The sequence below is a fragment of the Ceratotherium simum genome, chromosome 6 (genome assembly GCF_057802395.1).
Source record: "Ceratotherium simum simum isolate JZ-2026a chromosome 6, ASM5780239v1, whole genome shotgun sequence".
NCBI classification, from domain to species: Eukaryota; Metazoa; Chordata; class Mammalia; order Perissodactyla; family Rhinocerotidae; genus Ceratotherium; species Ceratotherium simum.
The window spans coordinates 18448891-18466815 of NC_141905.1; the positions used below are offsets into that span (position 1 = coordinate 18448891).

The 17925-nt window shown below is 38.7% G+C and overlaps 1 protein-coding gene across 1 annotated transcript in view; it reads left to right on the plus strand.

Annotated features, from left to right (window-relative positions):
• PCNX2 (pecanex 2) overlaps positions 1-17925 on the plus strand; it is a 302893-nt gene that overhangs the window by 128806 nt on the left and 156162 nt on the right. The window contains exons 16-17 of the mRNA XM_004432376.3: positions 4232-4341; positions 5443-5539. Coding sequence (XP_004432433.2) covers positions 4232-4341; positions 5443-5539 — 207 coding nt within the window. The remainder of the gene's footprint in view (positions 1-4231; positions 4342-5442; positions 5540-17925) is intronic.

Consider the following 17925-nt stretch of genomic DNA (forward strand, 5'->3'; position numbering starts at 1 on the left):
GGTGATTTTTTTCCAGCATTTGCAGTTTTAGGGGCTGCATGTGAAAGGAATATGTCTGCCTTCACAGAATTGTGAATTCAGTACACAGCATAGGCACGCGCAGAGGAATCCATGGAAAGAAACCGAGCTTCGTAGGTTGTTCTCTGGTGGAAAATTTTCATACTTGTTTTTGTAACAGCCAAGTAGGAAATGGAAGAAGAGAAGCCCTAGGTGGGTGCCCAGAGCCGGGAGTGGAGGGGTATACCTGAGGATGGAGGAGGGCAGCTCCAGCCACCCACAAGTGTCCGCAGAGCCAAGCTCATCCTTTCTAGAAGCCCCTGCAGGGGAAGGACCATGTATCCTGCCTTTCTTCTGTGTGGGCTCCACTTACAAGCCACTCCCTTCGCTCACTTGAGCCTCTGCTCCCTCCTCTGTGAGCGCCCTCGCTGTCCATCACTCGTCATACCTTACTGCTCGTCATACCTTACCCGTGTGCTCTTCCTTTCCCCAGACCCTGCATCTGTCCCCCTCGTGGGTGTGCTCCTTGGTGCCTGGCACATAGTAGGGGGCCCATAGATGTTTGACGAATGGACTCTTAAGAAAGAATAAAACTCCCAAGTTTTAGAATAACTTTTCTGTTATTGAGGGTGCCATTTGAAGGGGAAATGAGAGTTCTAATGTCAAGGGGTTACCTTTTCTCTGACAGTCTAATCGTTTCAGTGGCATTTCACTGCCTGGTCCACATTTGATCTGAGCTATTTAATTTCTTCACCTTCTTTTCTTGCTGAAAATTCTTTTCCACACAGGTCACAGAAAAGGGACTGAGGTAATCATGCAAACTGAAACCTTGCCGTCCTTCACTGAGGGATGCATTGATGGGCTAACATTTGTGCCAACTGCAGGGGAAAGGGAGATGCAAGACTGCCCCTCCTCAGGGAGTCCACTGTCTAGGCACAACTGTGGTCAGCAGCTCTCAGATGAGGGGGCAAGTCCTACCCATGCCCACGAATAACAGAAGTGAAGTGTCTTAAATGCTTAAGTAGAAGTGTTTAAAGGTGGTTTTGATGTACAGAGGAGGGCTCCAAGCTGCTTGGGAAGTCAGGAGGCGGCACCAAGCGGGTGGGACTTCTTATAGTGGGCACTAAGCATGGGTAGGAGTTCACCAGGTAGAGGGGAGTGGAGTGGGGCCAGAGCAGAAGAGCCCTCTGTGCAGATAGAACCCTGTGTGTGAAGGCACAGGGCCAGGAAGCAACATGTCTTCATGGTTTTGCTGCTGTGCGTATCCTAAATGTGAGGAAGGAAGCTGAAAAGCTGGGCTAGGGCCAGAAACTATTTGGCTTATGTAGCTTCCTGTGGAGTAGATTTTATTCAGTAGGCAATGAGGAATCATTGAAAAATACAGAATGAAGGGCAATAATGTGATTGATTTACCTTTTAGGAGAGGAGGACCACTCTTTTGCTATGTAGAGGATGAATTATGGGATCTGTGGAGTAGGGAAGGGATGTGGAGACTGGCGTTCCATCCTCCCTCTATAAAGCTATTAGTAATAGGCCTGGAACGAGACAGTGGAGGCCTCACCCAGTAGGATGCGATGAAAGGAGGGCACAGATGGGAGAGGTATTGAAGATGTGTTGATGACGCCTGAGGATCAGCTGACTGTGGAGATGAGGGAGATATCCAGGTTTCTGGCTCAGAGCCCTGGGTGCCAGTCACCAAGTGGGGACTGCATTGAACCCTCCCAGGTCAAAAGCTTTAAAAAATGGCCCAGGGTACTGAAAAGTACCCTCACAGCAACCCTTGAGTGTGTGTTATTTTCCCTTTCTAAAGAAGAGGAAACTAACCCAACGCTCAGAGATGTTAAGTAACTTAGCCAAGGCCACAGGGCTCATCCAAGCCAAGACCAGGATTCAAATCCAGGTCTGCCCAGCTCAGAGCCCATGCTGTGAAGAGGGGCTGCACCCCCAGGGAGGAGCCCCACGTGACAGAAGCTGTCGAGTCACTGGCTGGTGAAGGAGCCTCTTGCAACGCTGGGCTGGCAGTGAAGGAGAGGAGAGTGATAGTGCAGTGGCTTGTGAGGGTAACTGGGTAAGGAGGGCCTTTCTTTGTTTAAAAATGCAGCAACTTAAGCGTTTTTATAGGCGGGGCAGAGGAACCAATGAACAGAGAGGATGTCGTTACTCCAACTAGGGAATGTCTGCGGAATTAGAGAAGGACATGGTGGGGGGAGGGGAGGGGTGGCCTTAGGAAGGAGGAAGTGCCCCTCTCTCTTGGACTCGGGAAGGGAGGGCATTGCTGAAGGAGATTCCAAAGGGAGAAGAGAGAAGCAGAGAACGCTTGTATTACTGCACTGGAACTTTTCAGCAAAATTGGTGGGGAAGACATCTGCACAGAATCAGGAAAATAATGAATGATGAATACAGCTGGAGTGCCTTGAGGACTCTGGGAAAGTCACTGTGCCAGCCCAATGGGCTAGGAAGTTGATTTGAGGGGCTCGCAGGGTGTCCCTCAGCAGAGGCTGGTTGCCTGAACGGTGTATGTGGAACCAGTTGGTCTTGCCTCCTGGCTGTCTAGCTACAGGCTCAGCCACAGGCTCAGCTTGGCTCTCTTCACTTCCCTTCCAGGTGCCGCTCCCTCAGGCCCCTAGCCCTTCACTGTGGGGGAGATCAAAGAAATGCCTTTTAATTTCTAGGAAAGCGAGGCCTGTGAAAAGAAAACCACTCGCTCTACTCAGGGTAATGATAAATAAATGGTAAGCAATAGGATATATTGGAACATATGAGGAAGCCATTTGGTGTAAAACTAATTTGGCCTGAGTTTGTTTTTCTGAAAGGGCCTGTCGCCTTTGAACCTGCATGCTTTACCATGTCTCAAAGAGAAGAGTAAATGCCCTTAAGATAAGGATGCAACTTCCCCCACACTGGCATTTCCTTAAGGATAAGCATTTCTCCCTAGGCTAGGATTTGATTGCTGCACTCATCCTGTGATCACCCAACTCAAGACAACAGACCTGCCACCAGCCACACCCATCGAGACAGCAGACCTGCTACCTGCTGTGTCCATCAATAGCTATTCTGGCAGGGCAATCTGGCAGGGCCATCTTGTGGCTATTGTAAAAGGGACATTGCACTCATATGTGATACATGCTCTTTGACGGTATATAACTGCTCTGTATACCCCACTTCTTTGGTGCCCTTCCTTCCTTGGGGAAGGAAGGCCCTGGGCTATGGTCCTCAAAAGTTGGCTCGTAATAAACTCACCCCAATTTTGATTTATAGATTGATTATGGATTATTTACGTTGACAGTAATGTTTGCTTTTCCAGTGTATTTTAGCGGTTACAAATATAATGTGAGAACACTTGACTCATTTATTTGTGTATTTCATTTTAAGCATAAAGAACAACTCAGTCTTCTCAGATAAAACACTTGGTGAGTTAAGGGATCAAAATCTTGAGAGAAAAGTATTGAAGTTCTTTACTAGATTCAGCTGCAGAAGGCATCGTAGAGTCTATTGATGGTGATTGAAAAAGCTAAATATATAGACATTTGCTTCTTTGTGTATGGAGACTTGTTTGTGTTGGTGGGAACGTCCGGGATGGGTGCAAGGAGAGCGGGGTCCCAGGTCACCACACTGCTCGCGGTGGGACACGTGTTTCCTGCGTTCTGTCCTTCCACTCTGAGTACAGTGCGTTGATTACTGGCATCTGTGCTTCTATCCGATTAAACCCAAAGTATCTTGCTGTTTTAGTTTCAAACCATTTTTCTCTTTCTTCATGGGAGTGTCTGATTTTTACTGAGTTTCATTTCAGTCCGCTAGTCGATTTGATCTCTAATGCATGTTTATATGTCTTATACCATTTAAACCATTGATTAAATAAACACTAAGAAATACAATTCTTATCATCATTATTGAGTATTATATTGAATTCAGAAGAGGCAACACGTATTTAATGTTGCATCTTATAAAAATCCTAAACTTAATTTCAGAAAAGATTAAGTAAATATGTTCTCATAAATATCTACAATTTGAAGTGCCTCCCACCCCCATCCCTTGTCGACATCACTGTACATGAACAGGCAGGGTTGCTGTGTGACTGTCAGGTGGAGGTATATCCATTGGTGGAGTGATTACAGGACACCTCGTCCATCCAGCTGGACCTCAGGGACGAATACCTAAGAGTTTTATGGAGAGCAGTCCTGCTAGTCCTCACCCAGCCGTGGAGTGACTTGGCTATGTGATGTCTTTTCCTTAGGAACCATGGAGCGCACAACACATCCCAGCGCTGTTTTCAGCCTTCTGTGGCCTCTTGGTTGCACTTTCCTACCATCTGAGCAGGCAGAGCAGCAACCCCTCTGTGCTCCTGTGAGTAACACACCGCGCTGTAACACACACAACTGTGAGCAGCATCGCACTCTTCACTGCTCATGGTGGTTGGACTCTGCTGTTAAACTAGCTGGTCACTGGGCAAGGGTGGGAGAAAGGCAGGACTGATGAGAAACTAATGAAAATCAAGCAAACATTTAACCTTTGCTCTGGTGCTTTTGGAATAGAACACACAATGCCAGGAACAGATGGCTGCTGGCACCCAAGCACTGGCTTTGACTTCCCCTCGGGGGAGTTGTGTCAGAAGCTCCAGCCTCAACAAGGATGCTCTCTGGGTCCATTAAGTGGCTTCGCTGCCTGTGTTCTAGGCAGTCACCTTGGGGAGACTAGACGGGCACCTTGGAAAGGAGAGGTTTTGGTTTTGTTCCCTTGCCTTTTGTTCCCAATATGACAAGTGCCCTCTGAGTTTAAAGGGAAGTTTCCACCAAAGTTTAAAAATATATTTAATAATAATCCTTAGTCTTGTGAAAATACTTTCTATTCTTCCCTTTAATCGTGTCTTTTAAATCTTTGATAAATATGCACTTTGGAATTGAAAACCTTTCATGTGATGCCAGAATTTCAGTTATCAACCAATAGATCACAATTAACTATCAGTTATCTCATGTAATTTGTTCAAACTTATGGAAGATTTTAACTTAAGATAGTGGTAACTATTTGGGAGCCAAGAACCTGTAATTTTAGGCTGTCAGATACAGCAAGATAAAGGCATGGAAAAATGGAGAAAAGTTAAATATAGTTTGCACAATTTTTTGTGTCAAATATTTTACTAGAATATTGAGTTTTGCTGCCATTTTTGTGTGTATGAGGATGAAACCCTGGTGGGTGGGCAGAAATAGAGAATCTCCGTGAGCTTAGTTAGCTGTTATCAGTTGGGAAGTACCCATACCTCCTGGGACTTCACTGCTTTAATTAGGATGGAATTTGAAATCAAAACACTAATTTTGTGATCACTTGAATACGTACCTCTTTTCCTTTATTATGAATTATTTAAAGTAGAGAGCACTTGCTTTTGTCTTTTGTGAGTGTGAGGTCTAAGGTGAGGTGGTTTTAAAACCCTGTGTGTTTTTCCATTTTCAGGTCCTTTATTCAATGCAGATTGTTTTCTAAATTTTTACATCAAAATCTGGAAGAGTTGGTTGCAGACCCTCTCCCCAAGAAGATGAAAGATTCGGTGGTGAGACATTCATGTTGTATCGTGTATGCAAGGGCGTCGCTTGACATGGTGTGGAACTTGTGGGCACAGCTTAGGTTCTGGATGGGGCTCTGGCTAGACAGCTGTGAGAGTGACTAATGCAGAAAGAGGGGCTTCGTCTTCTTGTCTTGGCCTAACCTGGCACATGGACTGTTGAGCTGCCCGCCAGGTGTGGACCTTTTAGAGCCTCTCGAAGGCGAATGCTGTACACACATGCACAGGCACTCACCTGGTCCTCCATTGACACAGTTTGCCTGGATGTTTGAATGAACCAAGTTCGGTCAATTCCGCCCAATGCTTGCACCAAGCAGCAGGCAGGCTGTGCATGAATAAAAGCTTGTCAAATAAACATTCAGCCAAACTGCCTTCCTGATGTGCCCCACATACAATCCTCCCCCTCCCCCTTCCTAATGTGCCCCACATACAATCCACCCCACATCTTCTGCCTCAGCCTTATGCTGAGCCCAGGGCACTCTTGCTGGGGTCTTATGGTTCAAGATTGACATCTGCACAGCCCTGGTGAGGGGCCCTTGAGCTTTAGACTTATGTCTGGGGTGCTGGAGAGGGGAGCAACCATATTGGTTGGAGCACATGAGGGGAACTGTAAAAGAATGATGCTGTTTCTTTGTTTACCAGGAAAATGGCTTGGGGCAGTTTCAGACATCCTTTGAGCAGGTGTACCTCTTTGGTATCAACTTTCAAACATTAATACTTTGAAAAGCAATGCTTGTGGGTTATATAATCTCCCATTCGCTTGAGTATTGAGCTTGGAGCAGTCTGATGTCTTGAGTCATGCTTTTCCTGTGTTGTTTAGGAATGACAGATCAAAGGAAGAGCAGTTAATGGTCTATCGATTGCAAGCTCCCCCTGCCAGGAGCCATGTCTCTTGTCTTGGTCTCCACAACACCAGTGCCTCATGTATAGTAGGTGCCTGGCACATTCTATTGACTTTAGATGAGTTAAATTACAATCCGCCATTTCAAGACCACGTGCAGGACTTGTAGCCAACGTGATACCATTTAGAAAAATTCATACTCGGCCCTCTGTGCCTTTCAGTGTGGTCGCAATTCAAACTAAAGCCTTGAGGCTTGTTTGTCACCACAAGGGAATCAAAACACAAATCACTTACTGTGAAGAAGGGCATGGCTCATTAATTTTACATTTTAAAGCAAGGTAGAGGCGGAGCTGTGAGGGCTGGGGAGATGACAGCTAAAGAGAAGGAAGACAATGGACATTCAAACTTGGCATCAACACCTGATCTCTGATATTTATAGCAGGATTCTTACAGAGACAGATTCAGGCTGACATTCCCAGATCAACTTCCGTACAAGCCATAGAGTGGCCAGTTTCCCACGGATATCAGAGAAAAACTATCCCCCAAAGTGTTCCTTGATTTCATGAATGATGAAGATGCTTTCTGATTTCTTGCAGTAAAAATAATATATGAATTACAATGAAATCCGACAAGAAATTTGCCTTGCAGACGCTGGTATCATTTCATTAAGATAATTAGATGTGATGGTTAGGTGCTGCCTCGCTCAGTGTTCACACGCTCCGAAATGCTTTGTACAATGTAGAGCGTGTAACTTGGAGGTGATTTAATATGATGTGTGTGTTTTTTTCTCTGAAAAGTCTAATTATAATATTTTAATGGGACTCTCAGATTCAGCTTTACCATTTGTGTCATTGTGCAAATATAAAATTTCCCTCCTGTTGTCTCTGATTTTGTTTTTCTATGTCTCTCTCTGGCCTTCTTATTTATTTTTTTCTCTGTCTCTTTGCTTAAATTTCAGTTTGTATGAGAAGCCCCTAGGGAGCCTCATTAGATCAGTTTTCCAGCCCTCCCTCCTGTTCTGATTCATTTGGCCTGTGACGGGGCCTGGGGAGCTGCATATTTACAAGACTGTCCACCCAGGTGATTCTGTTCAGGTGACCCACAGACTGTGCTTTAAGGGACATTGATCTAGAAACAGAGCTCTAGAGCTCTACCAGTGGGCTGATACATTTCCGTGCAAGCAACATAAGTTATGCACACAAAGTTTATTACCAAAATTCAATAGTTAATAAAAATATAAACTTTCCACTAGTGGTTTGCCAGGTTGATCTTTTTCCATAAGACTTATTAGCGTGGTCTTTCAGTTTTTACCCTCACTCATCTTCATCATTTTCAACACTCTTTCCATCACATTCAGACTTGTTACTTTCATTCTATCTGTTTTTCTCAGTTCCTAGAGACAAAAAACAAACAAACAAATGCCAAAACGTGAATGCCACAATGAATTTAAAACGTTCGATATACTAAGAGCTAATATATTTACTAGTTAAACATGCATGGATTCACCATTAAAATAGGGAACAAAACATTAATATTAATTAAATGTTGTTTTAGAAGTTCTGGGGCCGGCCCTGTGGCTTGGTGGTTAAGTGCGCGCGCTGCGATGCTGGCGGCCCGGGTTCGGATCCCGGGTGTGCATCGAGGCACCACTTCTCCGTTCATCCTGAGGCCGAGTCCCACATACAGCAACTAGAAGGATGTGCAGCTACGACACACAACTATCCACTGGGGCTTTGGGGGGAAAAAATAAAATAAATAAAATCTAGAAGTTCTGGCTAGTGTTAAGTCCTGAAAGAGAAAAAAATGCATATTACATTATTACATACATAAGATGCACAAGAAAGTTTATTGAAATTGACTATGATTAATAAGAGAATTCATAAATACCACCAAGGACAAGGAAATTTAGAAAAGCAAGAGAAATCTAATGTATCAGAAATAACTTTAGAAAATATAATGAAAACATCTAACTCACAATAGCAGCAAAATATATGAGTTGATAATAGGAATTATTTTAACAAGTAGTGTCAGAAATAAAGAAAACTACAGCAGTCTATTAAAATGTAATTGAAATTCTGAATAAGTGATGATAAATAGACATAACCTGATTTTGGATAGGAAGGCTGAGATTTATTAAATGCCAATTCTTTCTAATAAATTTATAGGTTTAATATGTTCAAAACAATTCCAAAGAAATTATATTCACAACTTGGAGAAATGATTCCAAGGTTCATTTAGAAGAATAGCAGTTAATAATAGCTTAAAGAATCTGAAAAAGAAGAATGAGAAGGAGGAACTTAGCACTTCAAGATTTAAGAGTATATTATAAAGATTGAGTAATCAGAAAAAAATATGAGACTCATCCAAGATTAGATAATGGGATTAGTGAATTAGTAAAACATAGAAAGGAGACAGATTATTTGTATAAGTGTATTATGTGAAAATTAAATGTCACAATCAAGAATTGATTATTCAATATATGGCATTGAAGTAATTGTTTAGCAATGGGAGGGAAAGAAGAATTGTATGTGCTAATCCCTCATCAGACACCAATGTAAGTGAGAGAGAGAAAGAGAAAGAGAGAGATCAAGTGAGAGTTTTCCATCTCTGCTATGATGGCAATGTAAATTATTATAACCAAACTCTCTGCTGATTCAAACTGAAAATTCTGAATAAAATGCAAGAAAAATCCTCCTTAAATGTGACAAAAAACTGACAAAATAATAAAGAATTACCAAGTCGAAATTTGAGTGGATAAGGGAACCTGGAGGAACCAGAGCTGGAAGGTTCTTTTGCCCCAAGGGCAACTGCCCACCCAGGGGACCTTGAGCCTCAGTGTTCAACCCTCAAACTATGGGGAAGAAAAATTAAAGCCCAAGCCTGCCAAGGTGGGTGTCTAGTGGGAGACCATCTGCTCATCAAGCTGAGACACTAAAGGGCCCACTCTCAGTGGGAGGATGAACCAAAAGAAATCAGCTCCATCTCCTCAGTGCCAGGGGCATGCAAGCAAACTTGTTCAGTCTTGAGTATAACAACAACAACAAAAGAATCCTTGAGATCTTGTAGCTTTCTGTGGATTTTCAGTCCAAATTCTAACATCTGAGTGGCAGAAAACCACTAATTTATGAATATAGTTTAAAGTGGCCCCCAACTGGAAATACTGCATGACCAAAACAAACATGAATCTTCTCTGGAGAATTCCTTTCTCCTGGATCTCCAAGTGTTCACCGAACCAATTTTCTAAGGGAAGTGAGCAGCTTTCAATAAAAATTTAAAACTACGCAAGGAAACAAGGAACCAGCAGAAACAGGTCTGCAAATACTTCAGATATTGGAACAATCAGACACAGATTTTAAAGCAACTATACTTAGTATATTTAAAGAAGTAAAAGGCTTAAAAATTTACAGACAATAGAAAATATTTTAAATAACCCAGCATGTTTGAAAGAGAACCAAATAGACCTTCCTAAATAAAAAACAAAAATAAATGAAGCAGTTGAAGTAAAAAAAAACACGCATGGGAGATTAGCTACCTCTGAAGAGAGACTTAATGAACTGAAAGATAAAGACAGAAGGAAGTGTCCAGCATGCAACACTGATAGACAAAAATTAGGGAATATAAAAGAGAGCTGAAGACACGCGAAGGATAGAGTAAGAAGATCTAACATATGTCTAATCAGATTTCCAGAAAAAAAGGGAGAGACTAGAGCATAATCCATATTTGATGAGATAATATCTGAGAATTTACCAGAATTGATGAAAAACACTGATCTAGAGATTCAAGAATCCCAGTGAATCACAAGCAGGATAAATTAAAGAAGAAAGAATCCAAACTGGATGAACCGTAGTGAAACTATAGTACACCGAAGACACAGACCATCTTAAAGCAGTTAAACAAAATGAACAGATTACATTCAAATAAATGGCAGACTGAAAGATCCCTTGTCAAAAGCAATCATAGAAGCTAGAAGATATTTTTTTGATGTATCTAAAGTTCTGTGAAGTGGGCCGGCTCCGTGGCTTAGCGGTTAAGTGCGCGCACTCTGATGCTGGCGGCCCGGGTTCGGATCCCGGGTGCGCCCGGAGGCACCATTTCTCCGTCCAACGCGAGGCCGAGTCCCACGTACAGCAACTAGAAGGATGTGGACCTGTGACATACAACTATCTACTGGGGCTTTGGGGGGAAAAAAATGAATAAATAAAATCTTTAAAGTTCTGTGAAGAAAAAGTAACTGCCAAGCTAGAATTCTATGCCCAGTGAAAATATCTTTCAAGAATGAGGGAAAAATAAAAATATTTTAGTTTGATGTAGTCGCCTTTTTTGATTTTTTCTTTTTTTTCCCTTGCTGGAGGAGACATATTCAGAAAGATACTGCTAAGACCGATGTCAAAGAGCATACTGCCTGTTTTTTTCTAGGAATTTTATGGTTTTAGGTCTTACATTCAAGTCTTTAACCCATTTTGGGTTAATTTTTGTGTATGGTGTAAGATAATGGTCTACTTTCATTCTTTTGCATGTGGCTGTCCAGTTTTCCCAGCACCACTTGTTGAGGAGACTTTCCTTCCTCCATTATATGTTCTTGGCTCCTTTGTTGAAAGTTAGTTGTCTGTAGATGTGTGGGTTTATTTCTGGGCTCTTGATTCTGTTCCATTTTTTTTAAATTGAGGTAACACTTATTTATAACACTGTATAAATTTCAGGTGTGCATCATTATATTTCACCTTCTGTATAGACTACATCGTGTTCACCAAAAGTCTAGTTGCCGTCTGTCACCACACGTGTGCCCTTTTACCCCTTTTGCCCTCCCCACCCCACTTCCCTTCTGGTAACCACCAGTCTATTCACTGTATCTATGTGTGTGTCTGCTTGTTTGTTTATCTTCCACATATGAGTGAAATCATACGGTATTAGTCTTTCTCCATCTGACTTATTTCACTTAGCATAATACCCTCCAGGTCCATCTATGTTGTTGCAAATGGCAAGATTTCGTCTTTTTTTATGGCTGAGTGGTTACTTCAGTTAAAAAAATTTTTTTTAAATACTCTATTTCAAATAAAAAATTAAAGAAATATTTTAGACAAAAGCTGAGGGACTCTCACTAAAGGTAATTCTGAAGGATATTCTTCAACAGAACGTGATCTCAGATGGAAAGTCTAATTTACAGGAAAGAACAAAGAGAAAAGAAGGTCAGATACATTTCTAACAGTAAATCTAAACAAACATTCACTGTATAAAACTTTTATAAAAGTGTATGGTTGGCTTAAAAAACGTAAGGTGAAATTATAATACATAACTACAGTAACGTACAAGTTTGGATTGAAGGAGAAATGGACCCCAAGACTTGAAAATTCTTAGTAATGTCCAAGAGACAAAGACAGTGACTAACTTTAGGCTATTATAAGTCAAGTACAGATGTTGGAATGTTTAGTGTAACTACTAAAGGAATAGAAACAGAGCATATAACTTTCAACCTTGTACAGAGGGAAAAATGGAATGATAAAAAATAGAAGTTCTTCATGAGTAACAAAATATAATAGGACTCCTCTGTCACACTTTACTTAAAAGTCAACTCGAGATGGATTATAAACCGAAATATGAGACGACAAAACCTGAAAGCACTTAGAATCATAATAAAGGAAACTATCTTTGTCAGAGTGTGAAAGAATTTTTTAAAATAACACAAAAATTCAAATTCATTAAAATTATGACCTTTACTTTGTCAAAAATACTACAAAAGAGACTAAAAAAACAAGCCACAGAATGGGAAATAATTTAAAAAATATGTATAGTTGATAACCAGTTTCAAGATGAATATAAAATTCTTATAGATCAATAAGAAAGCCTGGTATCTCAATTAAAAATGGGCAAAAACTTGTACATGCACTTCACAAAAGAGGAAATATAGATGGCCCAAAACATGAATATATAGGCAAACTAATTAATAATCAGGAAACTCCAAACTAAAACCACAATGAGTTATTTCACACCTACCAGACTAACAAAAATTAAAAGTTCTTATAATATTAAGTGTTGACAAAAGTGTAGAGCAAGAGAACTCTCGTGTCCTGCTGGTGGTAGTGTAAATTAGTATATCCGTTTTGGAAACGGTTTGGTATTATAAAGTTGAAAGTACCTATACACTAGCCAGCAATTCTACTCCTAGATATTTACCCTGGAGCAAATCTTGCACATGTGGACCAGAATCACATATAAGATTGTTTGTCATAGCATCTATTCATAAGAGCCCCAAACTGAAACCGTTGGAAATTGCACCCATGGTAGACGGAGTAGGATATAGCAGAAGAAAGACCTGACTAGAGCCATATGCAATGGCATGGGTGAATTTTAACCACATCATGTGAGCAAAGGAAGAAAGACACAAATGAATACATACAGTATAGTGCCATCTATGGGGGAAAAATAGGCAAACTAAATCAAACTGCTTACAATTGTTTACATAAATAGTAAAATCATTTTTTTTTTTAAAGCAAGGAAATTAGTTTCACCAGAATCAGAATAGTTGATAGGGACCCCCAAGAAGGGAGAGAGGGGTTCATGATTAGGGAGCCACATATAAGGGGTTTATTAGGTACTAGAAATGCTAGATTTCTTGAATGAGTTGGTCGTTACTGAGGCATTCACTTTATAATTATTCTTTAAATTGTACATATGTATTTTCTGTATGCATGGCTCACATTTGTAAAAATGTAAAAGAAATTTTCAAAAAAGGGTATGAAATAAAATCAAACATTTATTCAAATCTTAGAGAGGGAATGATTTTCCAGACTTGGAATCTGTAAAATAGAAATAAATAACAAGTACACACACAATTAGATTTGAGTACATAAAAATTTTAAACTTCTGTATGTAAAAAAATGGCAATAAAATGGAAATAATTTGGTAAAATATTTGTTGCAAATTTGACAAACGTTAAATATCTTATACCAACAACTTAAAATTTAATTTCTAAAACTCTATAAGCAAATGATATTAATATATATATTTCATTTAGGAACAAAACATTTAGTAAGTAAATGTATGAAATATACTTACCCTTTTTGTAAATAAAGAAATGCAAATTAAAATAAGATGGTATTTTTTTGCCCACTCAATTAGCGCGGGATAAATTAATGATATTGCCACTTGTGACGAGATGTCTTAGACATTGTTTATATTTGTGTAAATTATTAAAGTCATCTAGAAAAGCATAATTTATCAAGGATTTTAAAATATTCATAACTTATGATATAGTAAATCTATTTGTCAGAGTTTTTCTAGAGAATTAATTCAAAATATGAAAAAAAGATTTGATGCATAAAGATAATGATTGCAGCATAATTCATCCTGGTAGAAAATGGAGGGCAACCTAATATTTAGGAGTCAGAGAATGTTTGCACTAACTATAGCTCATTCAGTTTCATTCACTAAATTAATGTTTTGAGTGTCCACCATGGCACTGTTTGTATATGTATGTGTGTGTGTGTGTATGGCCTCACAAGATGGAAAATTATTTAGCCATTAAGTGACTATTAATAAGTGTATACAATAATATATATAATGCTTACAAAAGAAAGTACTGTTGATAAAGGTAGAAAATTATATGCATTTTAAGATTAGACCTTTATAAAATATGCTTAGAAAAACCCATATACATCATGATTATAGCTAGAACCATGGTTCGGCATTTGCAGGCAACAATACTGGCCTGGAAAACACAAAAATGATAATGTTGTTAGTGTCAGGATGTAATGATTATGAATTATCTTTGCCCTTTTTTCTCTATGTTCTAGAGTGCAGTGATGTTGTGATGTTATCCTGTAATGGAAACATAAATTAACAATAAAAAATTGCAGAGACCTTCTAAATTTGCATTTTGCTTAGATCTTTTGTACTCTCATTTTTGTAAGATCTAATATTGTATGATTCACTTTTAAGACTTAAGATATTTATCAAAAGAAAACAGAGATTCTAAAACTCTCGTTTAAATAAGTAATTCAACAGAGTCATAGAATATTTAGCCTTCAAACATATGAAGGAAGACGGCAGTACCGCTAATTCTCCTTTTGTATAACAAAACTAAAACTAAAACAAAACACCCCCCAGAAACTCACAATATGTGTATCTTTTAGAAACAGAGATGTACAATAATATGCATTTAAAGGAGCAAAAAATTATTTAACAAGGAAACCAATCAAAATTATAAGCTTTTTACAATGTTAAAGGCTACATTCACAAGACACAGCAACAATCTTTGAAGCCCAAGTGTTTTTCAAGACTCTTTTTAAAAAATAATATTTTTAAGAATAAAATTTTTGGAGCAGAATAATATCTGCTTTTTGGTGGCTGTAGGGAAAGAGGAAACCAAAATAAAAATCCTTTTTATTTTGTTGATGTTATATTTACAGATATTAAGAGAGTGGTTTGCCATCTCCTTTTGGCCGTGGGCAGCTGGGAATGGAGGTGGAGGGAGTTGTTTGACTTCTTATTATTGAATTGTAAAGTTCTGTATATATTATAGATAAAAGTCCTTTGTTGGATATATGTTTTGCAGATATTTTTTACAGTCTTTGGCTTGTCTTTTCATTCTATAACAACATCTTTTGAGGAACAAATGTTTTAAATTTTCATCGAGTCCAGTTTAGTGACTTTTTTCCTGTTACACTTCTGGCTTTTAATGTCCTGTTTAAGAAAGCTTTGCCAGACCCAAGGTCACTAAGTTTTCCCCTTATGTTTTCTTTGAGAAATTTGACTTAAACTGCAAGGTTTTTGATGCACATTGAGTTAATTTTTATATGTGATATGAAGTTAAGTGTCATGGTATTTTTGTTGTTGTCTTTTTTCTTGTAGATGGCGATGCAGTTGTTCCAACACCATTTGTTGAAAAAATTATTCTTTCCCTCATTTAGGGGAAAAGCGTTGTTTCATCTCAGCACTTTTGTTTAAATCAGTTGCATTTATGTGTTGGTGTATTTCTGGACTCTTTATTCAGTTCTGTTGATCTGGATGTGTATTTTGTGCAATACCATCAACACCTGATTACTGTAGCTTGGTAATAAGCCTTGAAATCAGATATTGGACGTCCTCCAACTTTGTTCTTCTTTTTCAAAGTTGTTTTACTATTCTAGGTCTATTGCATTTCCAAATAAATCTTTGAATTAGCTTGTCAATTAGTACAAAAAAAATCCCGTTAGGATTTTGATTAGGAATCCATTGAATCTTATATAAATCAGTTTGGTAAGAATTGACTCCTTAACAATATTGAATCTTCAAACACATGAACACAGTATATCTTTCCATGTATTTTTTCAGTTTCTTTCCACATGTTTTGTAGTTCTCAGTGTACGTCTTACACATTTTTTGTCAAATATATCCCTAAATATTTTATATTGTTTGATGCTGTTGTAAATGGTAATTTAAGAATTAAGTACGTAAAAAGATGCTCAACATCATTAGCCGTTGGGAAATGCAAATTAAAGCCACAATTAGATGCCACTTTACCAAAGTTTCTCTGCCTCAGACTATTGACGTTCTGGGCCTGATAATTCTCTGTCATCAGGGATTGTCTTGTACTTTGTAGGATGTTTAGCTGCATCCCTGACCTCTACCCACCAGATGCTAGCATCACTCCTCCCTCTCCCGGAAACATAACAATCAAAAATGTCTCCAGACGTTGCCAAATATCACTTGGGAGGTAACATGTCCCTTGTTGAGAACCACTGCACTGCACAACCACTAGAATGGCTAAAATAAAAAATACTGACTACACCAAATGTTGACAAGGATATGGAACAATTGGAACTCTCACATACTGCCAGTGAGAATGTAAAATCGTTACAAAGACTTCAGAAAACTGTGTGGCAGTTTCTTAAAATGTTAAGCCTAAACCCACCGTATGATCCAGCCATTCTACTAATAGATATTTACAAAAGAGAAACAAAAGCACATGTCCAGAGACACATCCATGAGTATTCATAGTAGCTTTATTTGTAATAGCCAAAAACTGGGAAAAACTCAAATGTCTATCCAGAAGTGAATGTGTTAACACACTGTGGTATATCCATGGCAAGGAATATTACACAGCAATAAAAAGGAAGGAATTATTGATACAGACATAGTATGAATTAATCTTGGAATAATTACCCTGAGTGAAAGAAACCAGACCAGAAAAGAATACATCTTCTACAATTCCATTTATATAACATTCAGGGAAATGAAAACAGGCTGTAGTGATGGAGCAGGTCCGTGGTTGCCTGAGGACAAAGTGAGGAGAGAAGGGGGAGATAGATTAGAAAAGGTCAGGAGAGGAAACTTTAGGGCACGACGGATGTGCTAATTATCTTAATTATGGTGATGATTTCATAGGGAGATACATATGTCAAAACTCCTCAAATTGTACACTTTATATATATGCAGGTTTTTTGTACGTCAATTATACCTCAGTAGAGCTGTTTAAAAATTACGGTACTGAAAAGAAGTGGGCAGAAAGAAAATTTTAATAAATAAAGACCACATGTAATGATTTGTATTTACAAGGGGTACTCATGACACTGACAAAAATTAGTGGAATTAGTTTACATCATCCAACTGTGAAAAAAAAAATTAACAAGAATTTGAGCTCGTTCTCCCTCTTGCCAGAAATGTAACCCTCCTCCCCCCCAGCACTTGCCCTGGTGGCCCACTATTTTGCCTTTAGACAAGGAGGACTGGTCAATTAAAGATGACAATTTTAAATTAGAATATTTGGGAAAATGTTTATCTTCCTTTTGGATATGTATTCAGTAATTTTTAAATGACGTAAAACCATGTCAAGGAAAAATAGGAAAGAAAAATTAACCTATCTCCACAGCCTAAAGACACAGTGAGTTACAGAACTTTCCTCTGGGAAGGTCTGACCTTTTCCAAGTGTTTGGAATGAAAGGAGATACTTGAATTTTGGCCATTTACTAATAGTAAATTTTTGGTGAAAACCTCTTATCACAAAAATTTTATAGATTCAGAATTAAAAACCAGTGATTTTCCCTGCTCAAAAATCAGATTACCATTATTAAGAATATATCTGGAATTTAGTTTATCACTATGTGATTCCTCCCATATTGAGTACTTTTATGTGAATTGTATACTTTTGTGATAGGAAATTCAAAACAACTTTAGCAGATAATTGATAAATTGATGTTGAGAATGTACTCTTCACTGTGTTATTAATTACTCTAACCAAGCCATGTTGATTTTTTCATCAGATTGTTCAGGTCATTCTTACTCTAAACTGTTCTTATGATTTCTTCCTATCACTTGGGATATTAATTCAGTCAGAAAACCAGCAGCATGACTTGCAAGAAACTCTACATTTTAATTTTAAAAACAAGAAAAGAAAAAAAGCAGTGGGATGTAGGGCAATGGAGATATATATTCTCTACAATTTTTTGGCAGATAACATTCAAAACAATTATTTAAGAGGCATAATTCCTTTCGGATATGAGATATTGATATATTTATATTGATGGTTTCAGAGTTTTCAGGTAATACTGTGATAGCT